Source organism: Lontra canadensis, unplaced genomic scaffold (genome assembly GCF_010015895.1).
Source record: "Lontra canadensis isolate GAN:19392208 unplaced genomic scaffold, GSC_riverotter_1.0 scaffold32, whole genome shotgun sequence".
Taxonomy (NCBI): domain Eukaryota; kingdom Metazoa; phylum Chordata; class Mammalia; order Carnivora; family Mustelidae; genus Lontra; species Lontra canadensis.
This window is the reverse complement of record NW_022631026.1, coordinates 19,547,924-19,569,889: the sequence shown is the minus strand read 5'-3', so window position 1 is coordinate 19,569,889 and position 21,966 is coordinate 19,547,924. Positions and strand designations below refer to the sequence as shown.

Genomic DNA, 21,966 nt, shown 5'->3' with positions numbered 1-21,966 from the left:
GCACTGTCTTGTTCATGTTGGTTTATAATTTTTACTACATTTTATACTAATATAGAAAGGTGGTATAATGGGCCAAGAGTTAGGGGTTCTGGGTTTCTGTTTCCATTTCTTTTTCTTTCTTTTTTTTTTTTTAAATGATTTTGTTTATTTATTTGACAGACAGAAATCACAAGTGGGCAGAGAGGCAGGCAGAGAGAGAGGAGGAAGCAGGCTCCCCGCTGAGCAGAGAGCCTGATGCGAGGCTCCATCCCAGGACCCTGGGATCATGACTTGAGCCGAAGGCAGAGGCTTTAACCCATTGAGCCACCCAGGTGCCCCTTCTTTTCTTTTTTTAAAAAAGATTTTATTTACTTACTTGATAGAGAGATAGAGAGCACAAGTAGGCAGAGAGAGAGGGAGAAGCAGGCTCTCTACTGAGCAGGGAGCCTGATGCAGGACATGATCCCAGGATCCTGGGATCACCACCTGAGCTGCAGGCAGCCGTTTTACCAACTGAGCCATCCAGGCGCCCCTCTGTTTCCATTTCTTTATTGTGAAGTATAACTGTCACTTGGGACAAGACATTTATTTGGATGCTCAAAATCTGGGGTCTGGGTTAGGTCATTTCTAAGTCCTCCCATTCTGATTCTCCATTGTTTTGCTTTGTTTTTTGTAGCTCATAAGTGTCACTACCAATATGTTAACTGAAATTAAAGATACGAGAGCACAGAGAAGGAATTGTTAACATCTTGGATTTTGATGTGAAGGCTGCACACTGCTATTTGTTGATTATTTTAAGATTTTATTTTTAAGTACTCTGCACACCCAATGTGGGGCTTGAGCTCACAACCCCTGAGATCAAGAGTTGCATGTTTGACCAACTGAGCCAGGGAGCCACCATTGCACACTGCTATTTAATTGGTTTTATTTTCTTTTCATTAGTTCCAAAGTCATTTGAAAAGGGCATTCTTAATATCTTTCTTTCAAAAAAAGTCTTCAGGGGTCGCCTGGGTGGCTCAGCCGGTTAAGCATCTACCTTTAGCTCAGGTCATGATCCTGGGGTCCTCGGATGGACCCCCATGTTGGGCTCCCTGCTCATCGGGGAGCTTGCTTCTCCCTCTGCCTGCCGCTCCTCCTGCTTTGTGCTCTCTCTGATAAATAAATAAAATCTTTAAAAAAAAGAAAAGGTCTCTAGGGATAACTATAGACATAACTAGCAAGGATATGTTTTCTGAAATATGACTGAAAACTAGAACTTTGCATGTCCTTTCAAGAGTGTACCTTTGACTCATATGCTTTTAGTGTTTCCTCATTAGGTAAGTAGTTTAGTAGCCATGCCTAGAGCTAAAATTCTCTCTTATTAACTAAGCAACCCATAGCAGGTTTTAGGAGAAGCTAGGAGGTGTGTCTTAAGCACACTATTGGCACTTGTTTCTTCTTTCAGTGGCTTACTTTCTATCACATTCTTTCTCTGATTCTTTGGACTCTTTGCATTTCTACCTATATACCTCCTTTCACTTTTGTTAGAACCTTTCCTCTATTCCAAATTAAAATATTGTAAATGATTGATAACAAAGTATTTACTCTTCTTCCAAGTCTATGCCTTTATACCACTATTTTTTTCTTAAAGTCTATTTTATTTTTTTAGTAACTTCTACATCCAACATGGGACTCAAACTCATGACCCCAAAATCAAGAGTTGCATCTTCTTCCAACTGATCCAGCCAGGTGCCCTAATATTTCTGTACCTTTAAATAAATCATAAGAATTGTAAATTAGGAAGGAGTCTTGCCTATAGAATTCTCGTCTATGTATCTTCCAAGAGGGTAGTTACGTAACAAGATCAATAATGATAATAATAATAGGAGCTAATATTTATTAGGCTCTTATTTTGTGCCAGGCATTATGCTAAATCTTTTACATAATTTATTAATGGTTACCACGGCCCTGTGAGGTTATTATAGTAGCTATCCAGAGCTCTTTGTAGTAGTGGAGTACAGTTTTAAATGTTTTTTTTTTTTTTTTTAATGAAACCTAGAGACCTTTTTCACATTTGTAAAAAAGAAAATCTTAGGGTTTCACAAACATTTACTTTCCTTGTTTTTTTTTTTTTTTTTTTTTAAATCTAAAGGAGAAGAGAAAAAGAAGAAGTGTTAGAGGAAGGATAGTGAAGAATTTTCCTGAAATAAGCAAGGACGTTACTTCTCTTTCAGGGAAGTTTGACTGTTTACACTAAGTAAGTACTAATTAGTGACAATCTCTCTTATCTCTGATTTCTCATATAAATACGCATCCAGGGAAAAACTGACAGGAGTTTTGCTGGGAGACAGTGAATTTGCTCAAGAAGTTTTTTGTTACCTGGATGCTTTGAAGTAACTGAGAGCTGGAAGGGTTAAGACATTAACAAAAACATGCAAGGGAAATGAAGGATATTTATTGACACTTGGGTGTATTACAGAGACATTCTGGAAACATTTCTAGAGGCTGCTTTCTTCCTGATAGTCTTTTCCTTTCGTCTCTTCTGCTTGCAGATTTAGTCCATCTCTGGAGCATATTGCTTCCTAGATGGGATGAACAAGGGTCCAGACGTTTTGTTGCACTGGTCTCCAGACTCCCTTTAACTGTTAATACGAAGTCTCATCTAGCACCGGGGTCTGTGGACCTGTCTTTTCCTCACTCCTGGACTCGTCATATTTGCCCTGGAGGGGGCGATGTGGCACAAAAGAAAGAGAGTAGGCTTTAGTGTCAAATGGGTTGGTTGCCTAATTCCACAAATTACTAATTTTGTAACCTTAGGCCAAGTTAACTCACAACGTAGGCTTTAAATTTCTCCATCTAATTCTACCACCCACGTTACTCATTTGTTCCTCAAACCTAGCGGAGTCCCATTTTCTCATTCTAGGTTTTTAAAATTTTTTTCAGCTAAAAAATTTTTTTTTTAAATAACAGAGGTTTCTAGAGTCGGAGGCATGTACAAAATGATCCTCCAGGTAAGGATTAACAAAATATGGGCAGTGAGCTTTTACTAATATTTCATCCACAGGTTGATACTGTACTCCATCTGTATGTTTGGAGATAGAGATCAGGTTTTGTAAGCTAAGTAACCTGAAGGGGGGGGTACTGGGGACACCACAGCCTGGAGGAGCCCGTCCTGTGAGCTTCTTCTATTTGTTAATATGTTCGGACATATCAAAGTTCATCGCTGCCCAGGTTAGCGGTATTTCAGATTATATTATCTGATTTCAATTAGATGAACCTTGCTAAAAAGACAAAGGGCTTAAAGGATTCCTGCAAAGAAATTGCAGGTTGAAGTTTCAGATTCAGCTGAAGATTGAATAATGCAAGGACATATGAACAACAAGAAAAATGCAGAGCTGATACATTTATTTATATTATAGGCTTATCAGTCTAATGCAAAGTATAAAACAATAATGATCTAAGTGGGTTGAAGAGGAATCCATAAAAAATTATTAAATATTATTTGATATATGGGTGTATATGCACTGTGAGTACATTGTATCTTAAGATATTCCCTAATGATAGTATGAGGCTACTGTTCTCAGTTTATATTTTAAAACTAAGCATTTGGTATATGAAGACAAACTTACTGGAAATTTGCAGTGATGATTATAGTCATGAGGCAATGAATCTAGAATATTAAAGATTATTAAGTTAGTGATACATTTTTGGGAAGATTCTTTGGAGATTTCTTACTTTAGGAGTGAAAGACAAAAAGCCATAAACCTTTGCTTTCCCTGTTTCGGTAAAAGTAGCTAAAATACCATGTAGACAAATGAATAACTTCAGTTTGGTGACTAAAATGCATTCTTTTTTTTTTTTTTTTTAAGATTTTACTTATTTATTTGACAGAGAGATCACAAGTAGGCAGAGAGGCAGGCAGAGAGAGAGGAGGAAGCAGGCTCCCCGCTGAGCAGAGAGCCCGATGTGGGACTCGATCCCAAGACTCTGAGATCATGACCCGAGCCGATGGCAGAGGCCTTAACCCACTGAGCCACCCAGGCGCCCCTAAAATGAATTCTTTGTTGGGATACTTACAGAAGACATTGCTAAAGATCAAAGAAATAAATTTTATATCAGATTTGGAGTTTGCAAGAGTTCGTGTACATTTGGATGAAAGTACAGAGCTTGTGGTATTTGATATACTCCATTTCAATAATAAAAACATACGGAGTCCTGCCTCCCCCACCCCCCACCCACTAAAGAAAAGATTTATCAGAGAATATACTCCAAGTAAATGACTTCCCATTTCATTGTGAGCTAGGACCTAAAAGGTATGAAGAATAATACATGGTGCCCAGAAAACGGTCTACTAAATAAAACATAGTCACACAGAGCTGGTGTCCCTCTGCAGTCCGTCATTCTGCTTCCATCTCTAGAGGTGTTCACTCTTCTGAATGTGGTGATGCATGCTTCTTGTGCACTTGGAAAGAATTTGTGCTTTACCATTATCGGGTGGGACATCTGCTAAGTATCAGTTAGCTCTAGTTGGCTGCTGGCGGTGTTCAGTCCTTCATATTCATCTTGACTTTCTACTTGTACTGGTCATAGAGGAGAATCGAAGGCTCGAAATGGAAGTATGGGTTTGTCCATTTCTCCTTTCAGTTCTATGCACTTTTGCTAAGTGTATTGTGAGGCACTGGGGTTAGGTATGAAGACATTTAGGATTGTTATGTCTTCTCAGGGAATTCTATATGTTACAGGCCCAGCAATATGATATTATAGATACTGTTTTATGCAATTGCTTTTTTTTAAAAAAGATTTTATTTATTTATTTGACACAGAGAGAGAACACAAGCGAGGAAGGGGGGGGAGAGGGAGAAGCAGACTCCCGACTGAGCAGGGAGCCCAACATGAGGCTTGATCCTAGGACCCCGAAATCATTACCTGAGCCGAAAGCAAATGCTTAACCTACTGAGCCACCCAGGCGCCCCTACGCAATTGCTCTTTATTTTAAAGATTTTATTATTTTTTAAAAGATTTACTTACTGGGGCGCCTGGGTGGCTCAGTGGGTTAAAGCCTCTGCTTTCAGCTCAGGTCATGATCTCAGGGTCCTGGGATCAAGACCCACATCGGCTCTCTGCTCAGTAGGGAGCCTGCTTCCCCCCCACCCCCGCCTGCCTCTCTGCCTACTGTGATCTCTCTCTGTCAAATAAATAAATAAAATCTTAAAAAAGAAAGATATACTTATTTGAGAGAGAGAGAGAGAGTGCCATGTGAGTGCAAGCCAGGTGTGGGGGTGTGAGGGGGAGGGTCAGAGGGGGATGGAGAGGGATAAGCAGACTCCATGCAGGGCTGAGCCACATGATGGGTGGGGCCCTCTGTCGCACAACCCTGAGATCCTGACCTGAGCTAAAATCAAGAGCTGGATGCTTATCGACAGAGCCAGATGCCCCTAAAGACTTTAATTTTAAGTGATCTCTGTGCCCATTGTGGGGCTTGAACTCACAACCCTGAGATCAAGAGTTGTATGCTCCACTGACTGAGCCAGCCAGCCAGGCGCCCCTATGCAATTGCTTTTTGAATCAGTTAAGAGAATAAAGGAAAATAAATATGTAATTGTTCTGTTTAAAAAAAAAAAAATTGGGGGGCACCTGGGTGGCTCAGTGGGTTAAAGCCTCTGCCTTCGGCTCAGGTCATGATCTCAGGGTCCTGGGATCGAGCCCCACATCAGGCTCTCCGCTCAGTGGCGAGCCTGCTTCCCTTCCTTCTCTCTCTGCCTGCCTCTCTGCCTACTTGTGATCTTTGTCTGTCAAATAAATAAATAAAAATCTTTAAAAAAAAAGATTTATTTATTTGGGGAAGTAGGAGCAGAGGGAGAGGAAGAGAGAGTCTTTTTTTTTTAAAGATTTATTTATTTGAGAGAGAGAGAGCATGAGAGGGGGGAGGGTCAAAGGGAGAAGCAGACTCCCTGCCGAACAGGGAGCCCAAAGGAAGAGAGTCTTTTTTTTTTTTTTTTAATATTTTATTTATTTATTTGACAGACAGAGACCAGAAGTAGGCAGAAAGGCAGTCAGAGAGAGAGGGGGAAGCAGGCCCCCCACTGAGCAGATAGCCCGATGCGGGGCTTGATCCCAGGACCCTGAGCCGAAGGCAGAGGCTTAACCCACTGAGCCACCCAGGCGCCCACGAGAGAGTCTTAAGCAGGCTCTGCACTGAACATGGAGCCCAATGCAGGGCTCAGTCTCATGAGGCTGAGATCAGGGCCTGAACTGAAACCAAGAGTCAGATGCTTAATGGACTGCGCCACCAGGCACCCCCTTTTCTAAAAAAAAGATTTACTTATTTATGTAGGGGGGGTAGGGGCAGTGAGAGAGGGAGAGGGAGGGGGCTCTTTTCTTATTGTTGAGTTTGAAGAGTTCTTTCCATGCTTTGAATATAAGTCCTTTATCAGATGTGTTTTGAAAACATTTCTTTCACATTAGGGCTTGTCTTTTCATTATCTTAGCAGTCATTTTTTCCTTTTTTTTTTTTTTTTTGATCTTAGTTTCTTCTGCGCTATGGTTAATTCTGATAAGATCCAGCTTATCAATTTTTTTTTTAATGGATTGGGGGTGTTGTGTCTAAAAACTCATTTATTCTGTTTGACTTTGAGCTTAAGATATTAAAAGCCTCTTTTAGGGGCTTATGGTTTCAACTCTTTTTTGATTGAAAAAGCTTTGCTTACATTCTCATAGCTAAGGTGCTATTTTGTTTTTGTTTTTGTTTTTTACATTTTGTAGACTAAGGCTGTGTTCCTTTTTTTTAATTACTAGTTTTGCTTCAAAGATATTTATTGTTGCATTGTTCAAAGTAGTAGATAATTGTAAATAATTGCCAACAATCAAGGCTTGGATAAGAAAACTCCATTCTGCCATTCAAAATTATGTTTTTAAAGAGTGCTCAATGGCATGGAAAGATGCTCAAGTGTATTGTTAATTCCCCCCCAGCTTTATCGAGGTGTAATTGATAAAATTGTCTGTATATAAAGTGTACAATGCGATGATTTGACATATGTATATCTTATTAGATGATTACCACAATTGAGTTAATTAACACAACTATCACTTCACAGTTACTTCTTTGGTGGTTTAAGGTCTCTCTTATCAAATTTCAGGTATACAGTATCGTACAATATTATCAACTATGCTTACCGTGGTGTACATTCGATCCCCAGAACTCATTCATCCAATAACTGAAAGGTTATATCCTTCGATCACTGTCTTCTCATTTCTCCCACCCCCAGCCCCTGGAAACCACTATTCTACTCTGCTTCTGTAGTGAACTTGACTCTTTTTTGTATTACTAGATTCCACATATGAATGAGTTCATGGTATTTATTTTTCTTTCTCTGACTTAGTTCACTTTGTGCCCTGATGTTTTTTAACTGGGTGGAATGAAGCTCCTGAGTAGGGTGATTAGGACCCCTGAAGGTGGAATGTGTTGGCCTAAATACACGTAAGGAGACTTCCCTGTCTGTCCACAGGATGAACTACCGGAAGATGTGGGTGCAGCGTCTGAGATCACGGTGTCCCAGAATTGTATTTGTGGGGGCGCCTGGGTGGCTCAGCTCAGATCATGATCCCAGGGTCCTGGGATCGAGTCTCGCGTCGGGCTCTCTGCTCAACAGGGAGCCTCCTTCTCCCTCTGCCTGCTGCTCCCCCTGCTTGTGTTCTCTCTCTGTCAAATAAATAAATAAAATCTTAAAAAAAAAAAAAGGAATTGTATTTGTGCATTCACGTGGACAAAGATTTTGGCAGGCGAAATGGGAAAAAAGGGTGGATACGAGTGATCATGAGGAAGGAAATGGCAGGGTTTGAAATCAGAGTTAGTATGTGAAGGGAATGATACGAGATGTTGGTTACCTCTTGATCATGAGGCTAAGGAAAGGCAAAGTGCCAGGAGTGTGAGCGGAAGGAAGTAAAGAGATGTATTTGCGTTCATGTAAGTGTTGATTTTCAAGGTTATATCAGAAGGACAAGGACATACAATCCAGTATGGCAGTAATAGTAGGTATTTGTTGAGTGTGGAACTGTTAAAATCATAACTACAGAGCTTTAGTGGTTAGTATCCATAGAGCACTGGATGGATTCACCTATCAGGAAGGTCTAGCGAAATCATGTATAGTAATTGTAATTTATACCCAACCTATAAATTTGGATTTTATGTCATCTGCATTGTAGACTTGGTTGAAGTGAAAAGACTTAATGTTTTAGTTTAAGGTTCCCCAGAAGCTGACTCAGACAAGGATTTGAGTGCAAGTATTTTCTTTTGAAGATTATCCCAGGAAATACCAGTAGGGAACCATGAAGTGAGATAGGGAAGGGAAGTTTAGCAAATAAAGGATTTGTTTCAAGCGAGTTACGAGTTACGGCTGTGAGTAACCGGAGCTTATTCCTGCTGGGGAATTCCAGGAGCCGTTATAAAGCATGTCCTCAGAGTTCAGCTTCTTGAGGGGGAAGGGAGGCAGAGTGTCTCCTGGTCACTGGTGTATCCTCACCACAGAGGGTAGTGGATCTGCAGTATTTCAGGCTTGTCATGCAGGGAACAAAATGGGCTTCAGAAGTCAGAGAAAGCCATCAGTTTTTGTTTGTTGTGTTTCCTTTTTTTTTTTTTTTTTAAGATTTTATTTATTTATTTGACAGACAGAGATCACAAGTAGGCAGAGAGGCAGGCAGAGAGAGAGGGGGAAGTAGGCTCCCTGCTGAGCAGAGAGCCCGATGCGGGACTCAATCCCAGGACCCCGGGATCACGACCTGAGCCGAAGGCAGCGGCCCAACCCACTGAGCCATCCAAGTGCCCCAAAGATTTTACTTTTAAGTAATCTCTGCACCCAGCATGGGGCTCAAACCCACAACCCCGAGTTCAAGAGTCACATGCTCTACTAACTGAGCTGACTTGGTGCTTCCGGTTTTGTTTTGTTTTTAAAGCAGATGCTGTCAGTCCAGTAGAGGTAGAATTGGCAGAGCTTAGGAGATATGGGCAGGGGGGCCCGCTTCTGGCTCTTTTCTTTATCCTCTGCCATGCGGTTCCGGCATCTTCAATTCATTTTCTATAACGTCATCAATCCTCCTCACCCCAAGGCTTAAATGAGCCAATCTAGCTGCACATTAGCCCTGGCTCTTGGTGTCCTTTCTGGAACATTAAATTCTATGGCATGTGGAAGTACCCCTATATCAACAGTTCTCCTCACCAACCTTATATTTGGTCCTCAAGCTCATTCCCAGGTATGTTCTCCCAGGTCCCACCAGTGCATTTCATCAGGTCCAATAGCTGATGTGGTGAATCATCCCTTTCCGTCCCAAGTAAGAACAGTACCTCCCTATTTCCATGATGCCAGGACTTGACCCTGGTTAGTAGCCTGGAATCAGTGACGGAGGTAGGGACAGATCCGAGAAGGGTCAGCATCTTCTGAGGCATGAATCTTGGATGAGGCCTTTCCATGGTCTTTAGGCAGAGAAGATTGCCATCTTGTATCCAGGGCAAGGGACCCACTTTTTCTGGCCTAGAGGGTTCAGGAGAATCTTGACAAAACTGAATTCAGTCTTTTAAATAACTTACCTACTTTCAAAAACAGAATTTGGGCCTGATTTTTAGCACAATCTGCCTTCTAGTCATAGGGACTCAGAGTTCCTTAAAATGCTGCTATGAGGGACGCCTGGGTGGCTCAGTGGGTTAAAGCCTCTGCCTTCATCTCAGGTCATGATCCCAGGGTTCTGGGATCAAGCCCCGCATCGGGCTTTCTGCTCAGCGGGGAGCCTGATTCCTCCTCTCTCTCTGCCTGCCTCTCTGCCTACTTGTGATCTCTGTCAGATGAATAAATAAAATCTTTAAAAAAAAAATGCTGCTATGAGGTCTTCTGGTTGTCATACCATGCTTTGAGTTGTTATTTAGATGATTAGGCTTTGACGTTTTCTTTCTTCTGTGTATCAATGCTACTTAACAAAAACCCAACCAATTTAATTGTCTTTAAAATTCTTGATGCCCCTGTATCCCTCAGATGCTAAAACTATCACATAACCCTGTCATCTCTACCTGTATCCCATCTGGAATCCACCCCATCAAGAGTAATATTGTGGCAGCAGCCCACTGGGGGTTCTCACCAAGCCACTTACTACCAGCCCTGGGGATCTTGTCATTTGGTTGGTGAGTGATCACTTACAGAATCCATCTGGAAGACCTGTTATATCAGGATCAAATCTTATTTTGGGTTACCCTAGAAGCAAATGCAGATGTAAAGACAAGTGCAAGTTTTGTTTTGTTTTGTTTTGTGGGTTTTTATTTATGTACTTATCTTGGTGATCCTAGGAGAAACGAGTAGAGTGGAGAAGTGAGACGGAGTAGAGAAAGGAGCTAGAAAGGCTTTCTCATCAGGCAGTGTGGGTAAGCCAGTGGAAAACATTGCCTTTTGTTCAGTAAAGGAGCTGCAGCATATATATATTAACTTCCATCAGTGGGAGAGTTCCTCCAGGGATATTATCCCCCTGGTGCTTCTGGACTGCCCCCGAAGGTCAAGGTTGTCTTCACTGGCCAGAAAAAGCCCTCAGGCAAAGAAATACAGATGCTGGCACCTGGAAGCTGATCAGCGTTGATGGAATAAAGGCAGGATATCAACTTTTATACCTTTTTTAAAAAAATATTTTATTTTTTTTATTTGTCAGAGAGGGAGAGTGAGTGAGAGAGCACAAGCAGGGGGAACGGCAGGCAGAGGTAGAAGCAAGACTCCCTGCTAAAATAAGCAGGGAGCGCAATGTGGGACCGGATCCCTGGACCCCCAGATCATGACCCGAGCCGAAAGCAGGCACTTAACCGACTAAGCCACCCAGGCATCCCTGTCTTCTATACTCTTAAGTCAACAATGTTGTGGCTACTGTTGGATAACAAGCTTTTCTTCCACCTTAGTTTGGTTTTGAGAGTTTTTTAAAGCATATATACTAAAACTATAATCCTGTATTTAACATGTGATTTGCAAATATTTTTCATCTAGTATGTAACTTGTCTTTTCATTTCTTACCAGTTTCTTTTATAGAAGAAATTCTTTAATTTTGGTGATGTTCAATTTGTCTTTTTTTTTTTTTATGGCTTGTGCTTTTACTGTGATGTACCAGACCATGAAGAGCTTCTCCTATGTTTTCTTCTAAAAGTTTTATATTTTTTTAAAAAAGATTTTATTTATTTATTTGACATACAGAGATCAGAAGTAGGCAGAGAGGTAGGCAGAGAGGAAGGGAAGCAGGCTCCCTGCTGAGTAGAGAGCCTGATGCGGGGCTTGATCCCCGGACCCTGAGATCATGACCTGAGCCGAAGGCAGAGGCTTTAACCCACTGAGCCACCCAGGTACCCCTAAAAGTTTTATACTTTTTATACTTTCTATTTATACTTATCTTCTGTTTCAAATTATTTTTTGTATATGGTATGAAGTATAGGTCAAGGTTCATCTTTTTGTCATATAGATAACTGGTTTTTCCAACACCGAGTCTGTCCTTTCTTCACTGAATTCTTTTTGCACTTAAAAAAAAAAGTCCTCTTCCAGTACTGTGCTATCCTGATTACTGTGGCTTTATAGTAATTCTTAAAGTTTACTATAATCCTGCATCTTTATTTTCCCTTTACCAAATTGTCTTGTCTATTCCTTTTGCCTATTTATAGAATTTAGAATTGTCTATCTTTATAAAAATTTCTGCTGGAATTTTGATTAGACTGCCTGATGAGATGGTATGTCATTCTGTTTGTTTAGGTCTTTTAAAAATTTCATCACTGTTTTATGATTCCAGTATACAAATCCTATACATGTTTTGTTAGTATATACCTAAGCATCTTATTTTTGTTAGAGATACTGCAAATGCTGTTTTCAAAGTATTCAATTTCTAGGGATGCCTGCGTGGCTCAGTCGGTTGGGCAGCTGCCTTCGTCTCAGGTCATGATCCTGGCGTCCTGGGATCAAGTCCCGCCCTGGGATCGAGTCCCGCATTGGGCTCCTTGCTCAGTGGGGGCCTGCTTCTCCCTCTGTCTCTGCCTGCCACTCTGTCTGCCTGTGCTGGAGCTCTCTCTCTCTCTCTGACAAATAAATAAATTAAAAAAAAAAAAGTATTCAATTTCTAGTTGTGCAGTGCTAGTAAACAGAGCTGTGGCTGACTTTTGTGTTTTGACCTGTCCTGCAATGGTGTCAGACTCACTTTTTAGTTCTAGGAGCTTTTTTTGGCTCCTAGAATTTGGAATTTCTACATCATCTAGATCATCATCTAGATCATCATGATGTCTGCAAAATAGGGATAATTTTATTTCTTTCTTTCCATTCTGTTTGCCTTTTATCTTTTGTCTTATTTCACTGGCTGAGACATCCCATATAATGTTTAATAGAAGTAGTAAGAATGGACATCCTTGTCTTGGTCCCAGTCTCAGGGGAAAAGCATATCGTTTTCTACCACTAAGTATGATCTTAGCTGTCAGTTTTCTGTAGGTGCCCTTTATCAGGTGTAGAAAGGTTTTATTTCTAGTTTTCAGAGAGTTTATCTTTAGGAATGAACATTGTATTTTGTCAAATGCTCTTTTTGCATCTGACCTAAACATTTTTTAGTTTGTTAATATTTTGGATTATATTGATTAATTTTCAAATGTTGAATTGGCCTTCCATTCCTGGGATAAATTCCCACTGCTTCGAGGTTTTTATATATGGCTTGATTGGTTGAGGATTTTGCTTGTTGTTGAGAGATTTTGTGTCTATGTTCATGAGAGGCATTTGTTTTTGTACTGTCTTTGTCTATTTTGGGTATCAGGATATTACTGGCTTTTTAAAATGATTCGAAAGATGTTCTTTTGTATTTTCTGGTAGCAATTGTATGAAATTGGTGTTATTTTTTTCTAACATCTTTTGTGGTTCTTCATTTGTAACATTTTGTAATTGTTTTCCCTTTCTAAAGAATTTTTTTTTTAAAGATTTTATTTATTTATTTGACAGAGAGACAGCAAGAGAGGGAACACAATCAGGGGGAGTGGGAGAGGGAGAAGCAGGCTTCCCACTAAGCAGGGAGCCAGATGCAGGGCTTGATCCCAGGACCCCAGGATCATGACCTGAGCCGAAGGCAGCTGCTTAACAAGTGAGCCACCCAGGTGCTCCCTGAAGAAATTTCCTTAGCTTATTTTAGAGCATGTCTGCTGACTACAAATTCTCTCAGTTTTCTTTAGTTTCTGAAAGGATAATATTCTCTCAATGTAAAAGCATTGCTCCGCCATCTTCTGACTTCCATAGTTTCTGATGAGAAATCTGTAGTAATCATGTCGTCACTTGTCTAAGTAGGGGCTGTAGGCTCTGTTCTGTGGGTTGACTACCTGTTTGTTTTCAAAATAAACTTTCAACAAAGCCATACTCATTTGTCTACATATTGTCTGTGGCTGCTTTCACACTGCAGTGGTGATGATGAGTAGTGGTGACAGACCACATGGCCCGCAAACCTAAAATATTTACTGTTTGGCTCTTTAAGAAAAAAATTGGCTGGTCCCTATCTTATACATAAAATGTTCTTTTACTCTTCTTTTAAGATTTTTTCTTTGTCTTTCAGCAATTTGATTATGATATGACCATTATAGTTAGTTTCTTTGGCTATAGCTTGTTTGCTCAGTTTCTTGAATTCTTGGGTATGTCATTCACTGAACTTGGTAAGTTTTCAGCTCGTATGTCTTCATGTATTGTGTAGCACCACGTTGCCACACTCCTTTTTCTCTCCTTCTGGGATTCTGAGTACATGATGAATGTTGGGTTTTTTGTTTTTGTCCACTCAGTCCCTGAAGCTTTATTCCTTTAAGAAACAAACAAAACCTCTCTCTTGCCCCGCCCCCCCTTCAGATGGGATAATTTCTGCTTGATATATCTTAAAGTTTACTGACTCTTTCTTCTGTCATTTCCGTTCTGCAGTTGAGTCCATCCAGTCCTCCCCCAATGAGTGTATATTTCAGTTCTAAGATTTGCATTTGGTTCCTTTCGTATCTTTTCTTTCTCTGCTAACACTTAAGATTTTAACTCTTATTTCAAGAATGTTTGCGATTGCTAATTTAGGCATTTTTCTAACTGCTACCTTTTTTTTTTTTTAAGATTTTTAAAATTTATTTGATAGATCACAAGTAGGCAGAGAGGCAGGCAGGGGGGTTGGGGGGTGGGGGGAAGCAGGCTCCCTGCCGAGCAGAGAGCCCGATGCAGGGCTCCATCCCAGGACCCGGGGATCATGACCTGAGCTGAAGGCAGAGGCTTTAACCACCCAGATGCCCCTAACTACTACTTTAAATTCTCTATCAGATTCCTCCAACATCTTTCTTCTTATCAGTAGCTTCTGTTGATTGTCATTTCCCTTGTGAGTTAAGATTTTCTTGGTTGGTTGCTTGCCAAAGAATTTTGTATTGTTTCTGGACATACTGAACATGATAAAACTTTGGGTCTTCCTTGAATTTATAGAGTGTTGGTATTTTTTGTCTTAACATTGTAGTTTTGTAGGCATCTCAATGACCCAGAATATAGTTATATTAATTTTTTTGAGATTAATTTGGAAATAAAGACAAAATTTAGAAAATTGTCATAAAGAAATTAGAGATCTCCAGGAGTTCTTAGGCTCTACTTTGAAAAAAAGTGGTGTAGAGAAATAGCGAAAGGTAGAAAAATGCTATGATGAGATGTATTATAAAGGATATTATGATATTATCTTTGAATCTATGGTTAGCATTTAAAATTTGTATTACCTAGTGAGAGACCAGGATTGGGGAGGAGGCAGTAAACTTTTAATATCTTTCTTCCTTTGTAATTACAGGCCACTGGTACCAACCCTTGTTTTTTTCTTTAGGACTTATCTTTCATTACATTCTGCTGTTTCTAGTTGCTTTGTCTTTTGGCTTTCTTCCTGTTTAAAATTTTTTTCTCTTGGAGGTAAATTGTTAAGTAACCATCATGTGTGTTAAAGCCTACTTGGTAATACATCAATGATTTAGGAAAAGATTGGTCTTAATGATCAAAATATTAGTTGTAGAATGGTAATTTTTAAATTTTCTTTAGGATATATTTAAAACTGAACCTTTACCAGGCACCTTGTTTTAATAGATATGTAATTTGTGTAGTCATCATTTAATTTGTGATTCTAATATATTTGAGACTGTGCTATAAATCACTCCATGATTTATAAGCTTAATCTCCTTAGGGAAATTGTTTGGCTTATGCTCTGCCTAGATACTTTTTCTTCACAGAATAAGGTAAAATGCAGCTGAAATGATCACGGATTTTGCATCAGTAGGGTCTGTGCCATGGGCTCTCCTGTTCTCCAGCTTTTTCAGTGTGGAGATTTGGCACCGTGCATGGGAAAGCAAGGATTCTGTAAGCAGTTTAGCGAAAGGGTGGGAATTGACTCTGCCACTTCTGAGTTGTGCCCTCAAGCAAGTTAGTGTTCTTTTCCAGGCTGTTTCCTAATCTATAAAATGGGGATAATAGTAATGATACCAGTATCTAGGGTTGTTGGAAGGATTAAATGAGGTGACACATGGACAGAGTTTTAACAGAGAGACTGATGTAGCCTATGTGTGTCAACCTGAACTATTACTGTGTGATAAAAAATTTATCTCAAAGGGGGCCTGGGTGGCTCAGTGGGTAAAGCCTCTGTCTTCGGCTCAGGTCATGATCCCAGGGTCCTGGGATCAAGCTCCACATCAGGTTCTCTGCTCAGCGGGGAGCCTGCTTCCGCCTCTCTGCCTGCCTCTCTGCCTGCTTGTGATCTCTGTCTGTCAAATAAATAAATAAAATCTTAAAAAAAATTATCTCTAGGAGTTCTTTGAGTTTGGGGATGAATACTTTTCTTTCTTTCTTTTTTTTATAAAAGATTTTATTTATTTATTTGACAGAGATCACAAGTAGGCAGAGAGGCAGGCAGAGAGAGAGGAGGAAGCAGGCTCCCTGCTGAGCAGAGAGCCTGATACGGGGCTCCATCCCAGGACCCTGGGATCATGACCTGAGCCAAAGGCAGAGGCTTACCCCACTGAGCCATCCAGGCGCCCCGGGTATGAATACTTTCTTTGTTCAACATTGTTTACTATGAAAATAGAAGATTTTATTTCTGTCTTTTGTGTATATGCTAATAACTGTTATGTTCTTTAGTTTAGCCTTTCATTATAATTATTTTCTAAATTATATTTAGTACCATATTTATCTGTGTAAAACAATAGGGTTATGGGAAGCTGTGTCCCAACCAATCCAGGACTTAGCAGAGAAAATAATCAAAGTTAGAAATAAGACATAGCCCCATATTTTCAGCACAGGAAGCAAGCGTATGAGCTCATTTAATTGTTGACTTTGTCATATTTTAGAAGCTATCAAGTAAATAAAGGGACAGTGTCTTATCTTTTTCTATATCGGGCTTCTGCTTTATTTTTACTGATTATCTCTTAAATGCATATACAACTTGGTCCCCTGTACCTCTTCATAACAGAATGATAAGCCCTTGGATGAATTATGAAATTGCAGTGGTTTATTTTTTGTTTGTTTGTTTTTATCTTTTTTTGTTTATAGGATGATTGAGGAAAGTGGAAACAAGCGGAAGACCATGGCCGAGAAGAGGCAGCTGTTCATAGAAATGCGTGAGTCCTGAGGGCTTCTGGGTTCCTTGTTTGTATGTGTGGGGGTGCCTTTTCTTTTTTTTCCTAATGAAGTCATAACTTTAAGCATTAGCATGTTCCATTTTTAAAAAAAAAGATTTATTTATTTTAGAGACAGAAAGAGAGAGTGCAAGTGGGCCTAGGGCAGAGAGAGAGGGGCAGGGAGAGAATCTCAAGCAGACTCCATACGGATCACGCATTTGCCGTTTTTGGGCCTTTGCTTATGCAGTTGGGCCCACCTTCATCTGCCTTGTTGTTCCTGTTTACCATTCATGGCTCAGCATAGGGGTCATATTTTCATTAATTTTTAAACACATTTATTGAAGATCTGTTATGTTCTAGGCACCATACTAGGTGCTAGGGTTAAGGGGAGAACAGAACACAGTCCCTGACTTCTTGCATATTGCTTACATTTTGGTGAGGGGAAACATACAAAATAAGGAAACCAAGTTGATAAACAAATCCTGATAGTGAGAAGTGCCTGGGGTGCCTTCAGTAAAAAAACGTGACCATGAGGGTAGAATACTACTGTGGTGTAGGAAATAGGTGTTCTGTAAAGAATTGGGTTTGCTGCTTCATGAATGTCATCATTCTGACACGTAGAGCTCAGACAAATTGCCTTTCTCTGTAACAAACTCAAGGGTGTGGACAGTTTTGGAGATGTTTGGTGAGTATGGCTTCTTGTCTCCCCTCTTTCTTCATAGGAAGAATTGCCTTGGTGACAGTGGTGTCTGCTGCTAAAAGTTCTACTCTCTCCTTTCCAACATCCCCCCTGATCTCCAGCCTTATTACCTTCTATGGATGTAAAAGGCATCTTTTGCCAGACTTATCATAGGATTCTACCATCTAAGTTTTGTGTTGATTTTATGGCAATTTTGAATTCACTGATGTTTCTGTTTTATTAGTCTCAGTGGGTAATTAATAGATTTTTACTTGTTGTAGGTATATCCATAACTTTTTTTAAGACTTCACTTTTTTTTAAAAAAAGATTTTATTTATTTGACACAGAGATAGAGATCACAAGGGGGAAGCAGGCTTCCCACTGAGCAGGGAGCCTGATGCGGGGCTCAATTCCAGGACCCTGAGATCATGACCTGAGCTGAAGGCAGAGGCTTAACCCACTAAGCCACCCAGGCACCCCAAGACTTCACTATTTTAGAGCAGTTTTAGGTTCACATAAAACTAAGAAGCAGGTACAGCAAGTTCCCCATAGCACACATGCACGACTTCCCCTGTTAACAACACCACCCCACCAGAGGGTACATTCACTACAACAAATGTGCCTGTGTTGACAAATTGTAACATCCCAAATTTGTGGTTTACATTAGGGTTTATTTTTGATGTTGTACATTCTTTGGGACTATATTATTATTATTATTATTATTATTATTATTATTATTTAAAGATCTTATTTATTTATTTGACAGAGATCACAAGTAGGCAGAGAGGCAGGCAGAGAGAGAGAGGAGGAAGCAGGCTCCCTGCTGAGCAGAGAGACTGATACGGGGCTCGAACCCAGGACCCTGGGATCACGACCTGAGCCAAAGGCAGAGGCTTTAACCCACTGAGCCACCGAGGTGCCCCAAGACACTATATTATTTTTAAAGAAAGATGGTTTTGACTACTGTATTTTAAATTCTTTTTTTTTTTTGGTTTTCTTTTTCTTAGGATTTTTTTTAGTTTTTAATTTTTTATTAACATTAATGTATTATTAGCCCCAGGGGTACAGACCTGTGAATCACTAGGTTTACATACTTCACAGCACTCACCATAGCACATACCCTCCCCAATGTCCATAATCCAACCACCCTCTCCCTACCCCCCTCCCCCAGCAACCCTCAGTTTGTTTTGAGAAGATTGAGAGTCTCTTATGGTTTGTCTCCCTCCCTCCTGATCCCATCTTGCTTCATTTTTTCCTTCCCTACCCCCCAAACCCCCCACGTTGCCTCTCAAATTCTTCATATCGGGGAGATCATATGATAATTGTCTTTCTCCGATTGACTTATTTCGCTCAGCACAATACCCTTTAGTTTGATCCATGTTGTTGCAAATGGCAAGATTTCATTTCTTTTGATGGCTGCATAGTATTCCATTGTGTGTGTGTGTGTGTGTGTGTGTGTGTGTGTGTGTGTCTTTTTTATTCATCTGTTGATGGACATCTAGGTTCTTTCCATAGTTTGGCTGTTATGGACATTGCTGCTATAAACATTCAGGTGCACATGCCCCTTCAGATCACTACATTTGTATCTTAAGGGTATATACCCAGTAGTGCGATTGCTGGGTCATAGGGTAGCTCTATTTTCAATTTTTTGAGGAATGTCCATGCTGTTTTCCAGAGTGGCTGCACCAGATTTCATTCCTACCAACAGTGTAGGAGGGTTCCCCTTTCTCAGCATCCTCACCAGCATTCTATCATTTCCTGACTTGTTAATTTTAGCCATTCTGACTGGTGTGAGATGGTATCTCATTGTGGTTTTGATTTGTATTTCCCTGATTCTGAGTGATGTGAAGCTCTTTTTCATGTGTCTGTTGGCTATGTGGATGTCACCTTTGCAGAAATGTCTGTTCATGTCCTCTGCCCATTTCTTGATTGGATTCTTTGTTCTTTGTGGAGTGTTGAGTTTGATAAGTTCTTCTTCTTCTTTTTTTTTTTTTTAAGATTTTATTTATTTATTTGACAGACAGATCACAAGTAGGCAGAGAGGCAGGCAGAGAGAGAGGGGGAAGCAGGCTCCCTGCCGAGCAGAGAGCCCGACGCAGGGCTCAATCCCATGACCCTGGGATCATGACCGGAGCCGAAGGCAGAGGCTTTAACCCACTGAGCCACCCAGGTGCCCCGAGTTTGATAAGTTCTTTATAGATTTTGGATACTAGCCCTTTATCTGATATGTCGTTTGCAAATATCTTCTCCCATTTTGTCCGTTGTCTTTTAGTTTTGTTGACTATTTTGTTGCAAAAGCTTTTGATCTTGATGAAGTCCCAATAGTTCATTTTTGCCCTTGCTTCCCTTGCCTTTGGCGATGTTTCTAGGAAGAAGTTGCTGCGGCTGTCGAATAGGTTGCTACCTGTGTTCTCAAGGATTTTGATGGCTTCCTTCCTCACATTGAGGTCCTTCATCCATTTTGAGTCTATTTTTGTGTGTGGTGTAAGAAAATGGTCCAGTTTAATTCTTCTGCATGTGGCTGTCCAATTTTCCCAATACCATTTGTTGAAGAGACTGTCTTTTTTCCATTGGACCTTCTTTCCTGCTTTGTCAAAGATTAGTTGACTGTAGAGTTGAGGGTCTATTTCTGGGCTCTCTATTCTGTTCCATTGATCTATGTGTCTGTTTTTGTGCCAGTACCATACTGTCTTGATGATGACAGCTTTGTAATAGAGCTTGAAGTATGGAATTGTGATGCCACCAACTTTGGCTTTCTTTTTCAACATTCCTCTGGGTATTTGAGGTCTTTTCTGGTTTCATATAAATTTTAGGATTCATTGTTCAATTTCTTTGAAAAAATTTGATGGTATTTTGATAGGGATTGCATTAAATGTGTAGATTGCTTTAGGTAGCATAGACATTTTTACAATATTTGTTCTTCCAGTCCATGAGTATGGTACGTTTTTCCATATCTTTGTGTCTTCCTCAATTTCTTTCATGAGTACTTTATAGATTTCTGAGTACAGATTCTTTGCCTCTTTGGTTAGGTTTATTCCTAGGTAGCTTATGGTTTTGGGTGCAATATGCTGTGGGTTTTTCATAGATAGCTTTGATGATGTTGAGGTATGTACCCTCTATCCCTACACTTTGAGAAGTTTTGATCAGGAAAGGATGCTGTACTTTGTCACGTGCTTTTTCAGCATCTATTGAGAGTATCCTATGGCTCTTATTCTTTCTTTTATTAATGTATTTTATCACATTGATTGATTTGTGGATGTTGAACCAACCTTGCAGCCCAGGAATAAATCCCACTTGGTTGTAGTGAAAACTGAACCAGGAAGAAATAGAAAACTTGAGCAGACCCATAACCAGTAAGGAGATTGAAGCAGTCATCAAAAATCTCCCAACAAACAGGAGTCCAGGGCCAGACGGCTTCCCAGGGGAATTGTACCAAACATTCAAAGAAGAATTAATACCTATTCTCCTGAAACTGTTCCAAAAAAATAGAAATGGATGGAAAACTTCCAAACTCATTTTTTGAAGCCAGCATTACCTGATCCCAAAACCAGACAAAGACCCCATCAAAAAAGAGAATTACAGACCAATATTCTTGATGAACACAGATGCGAAAATTCTCACCAGAATATTAGCCAGTAGGATCCAACAGTACATTAAAAGGATTATTCACTACGACCAAGTGGCTTGATGCCAGGCCTCCCAGCTCAGAGATTCTGATTTTATTTTTCCTTTTCCAAAATTTTGTCAATTTTATTGGTCTTTTCAAGGAACTTTGGCTATGTTGGTCCTCTGTGTGTATCTTTGTTTCTGCCTCATTATTTTGTACTATTGTGTTTATTACTTTCTTCTTTTTACTTAAGGGAATTCTGATGTTCTTTTTCCAATTTCTTATGTTAGGTAACTTGGGCCATTTATTTTCTGACTTTTTTCCTCTTATGTAAGCACTTAAGAACTTCTTTCCTGTGATTTTCTATTTTTGCATTTCATGTGTTCTGATAGATGCCATTTTCGTGATCACTTCTCTGTGTTTTCTAACTTCTGTTAGGAATTATTTAAATTTACAAATGAATGACTTTTAATTAAAAATGTTAATTAAATATTTAATTAAATAATATTTAGCTTAATTGGTATGTGGGTCAGAGAATGAAGGATGTTCTAGAATCTTTGAAGTTGATATTTTTTGTTATATGTTTTTGTAAATATTCCAGTGTGCTTGAAAATAATGTGTATGATTTCTTCATTATTTAGATTTAACTTGTTACATGTTTTATTCAGACCGTTTTCGTTCTTAATGATTTGACTGCTTAATTACTGAAAGTCGTTAAAAATCTCTGCTTTGATCATGGACTTTAATTTTTTACCCCTTAGTTCTGTCAGTGATTTGACCTTTTGTTCTTAGATGCACATGTATTAAAATATTACATCTACCTAGGAAATTGAATATATTGAATATTATGAAGGTATACTCTTTTTAAAAAATATTTTTTGTTTTTTTTATAGTTATACTCTTTTTCTAGTGATGCTTTTTACTGTGAAGTTTATTTTGTTGTTATTAATATAGCTGTACTGGGGTCGCCTGGGTGGGTCAGTCATTAAGCATCTGCTTTCGGTCAACCCTGGTCATGATCCCAGGGTTCTGGGATCAAGTCCCATGTCAGGGTCCCTGCTCAGCAGGAAGCCTGCTTCTCCCTCTCCCACTCCCCCT

At 39.8% G+C, this 21,966-nt stretch overlaps 1 protein-coding gene across 6 annotated transcripts in view; it reads left to right on the top strand.

Moving 5' to 3' along the window:
* The window catches only part of DTNB (dystrobrevin beta), a 231,742-nt gene that overhangs the window by 10,674 nt on the left and 199,102 nt on the right, over positions 1-21,966 (top strand). For 5 of the 6 annotated variants that reach the window (XM_032866980.1, XM_032866979.1, XM_032866978.1 and 2 more), the window contains exon 1: positions 16,516-16,582. In XM_032866980.1, the coding sequence (XP_032722871.1) occupies positions 16,516-16,582 (67 nt within the window). Of the gene's footprint in view, positions 1-16,514; positions 16,583-21,966 lie in introns of those variants that run through there. The other variant, XM_032866975.1, reaches the window with a different exon arrangement.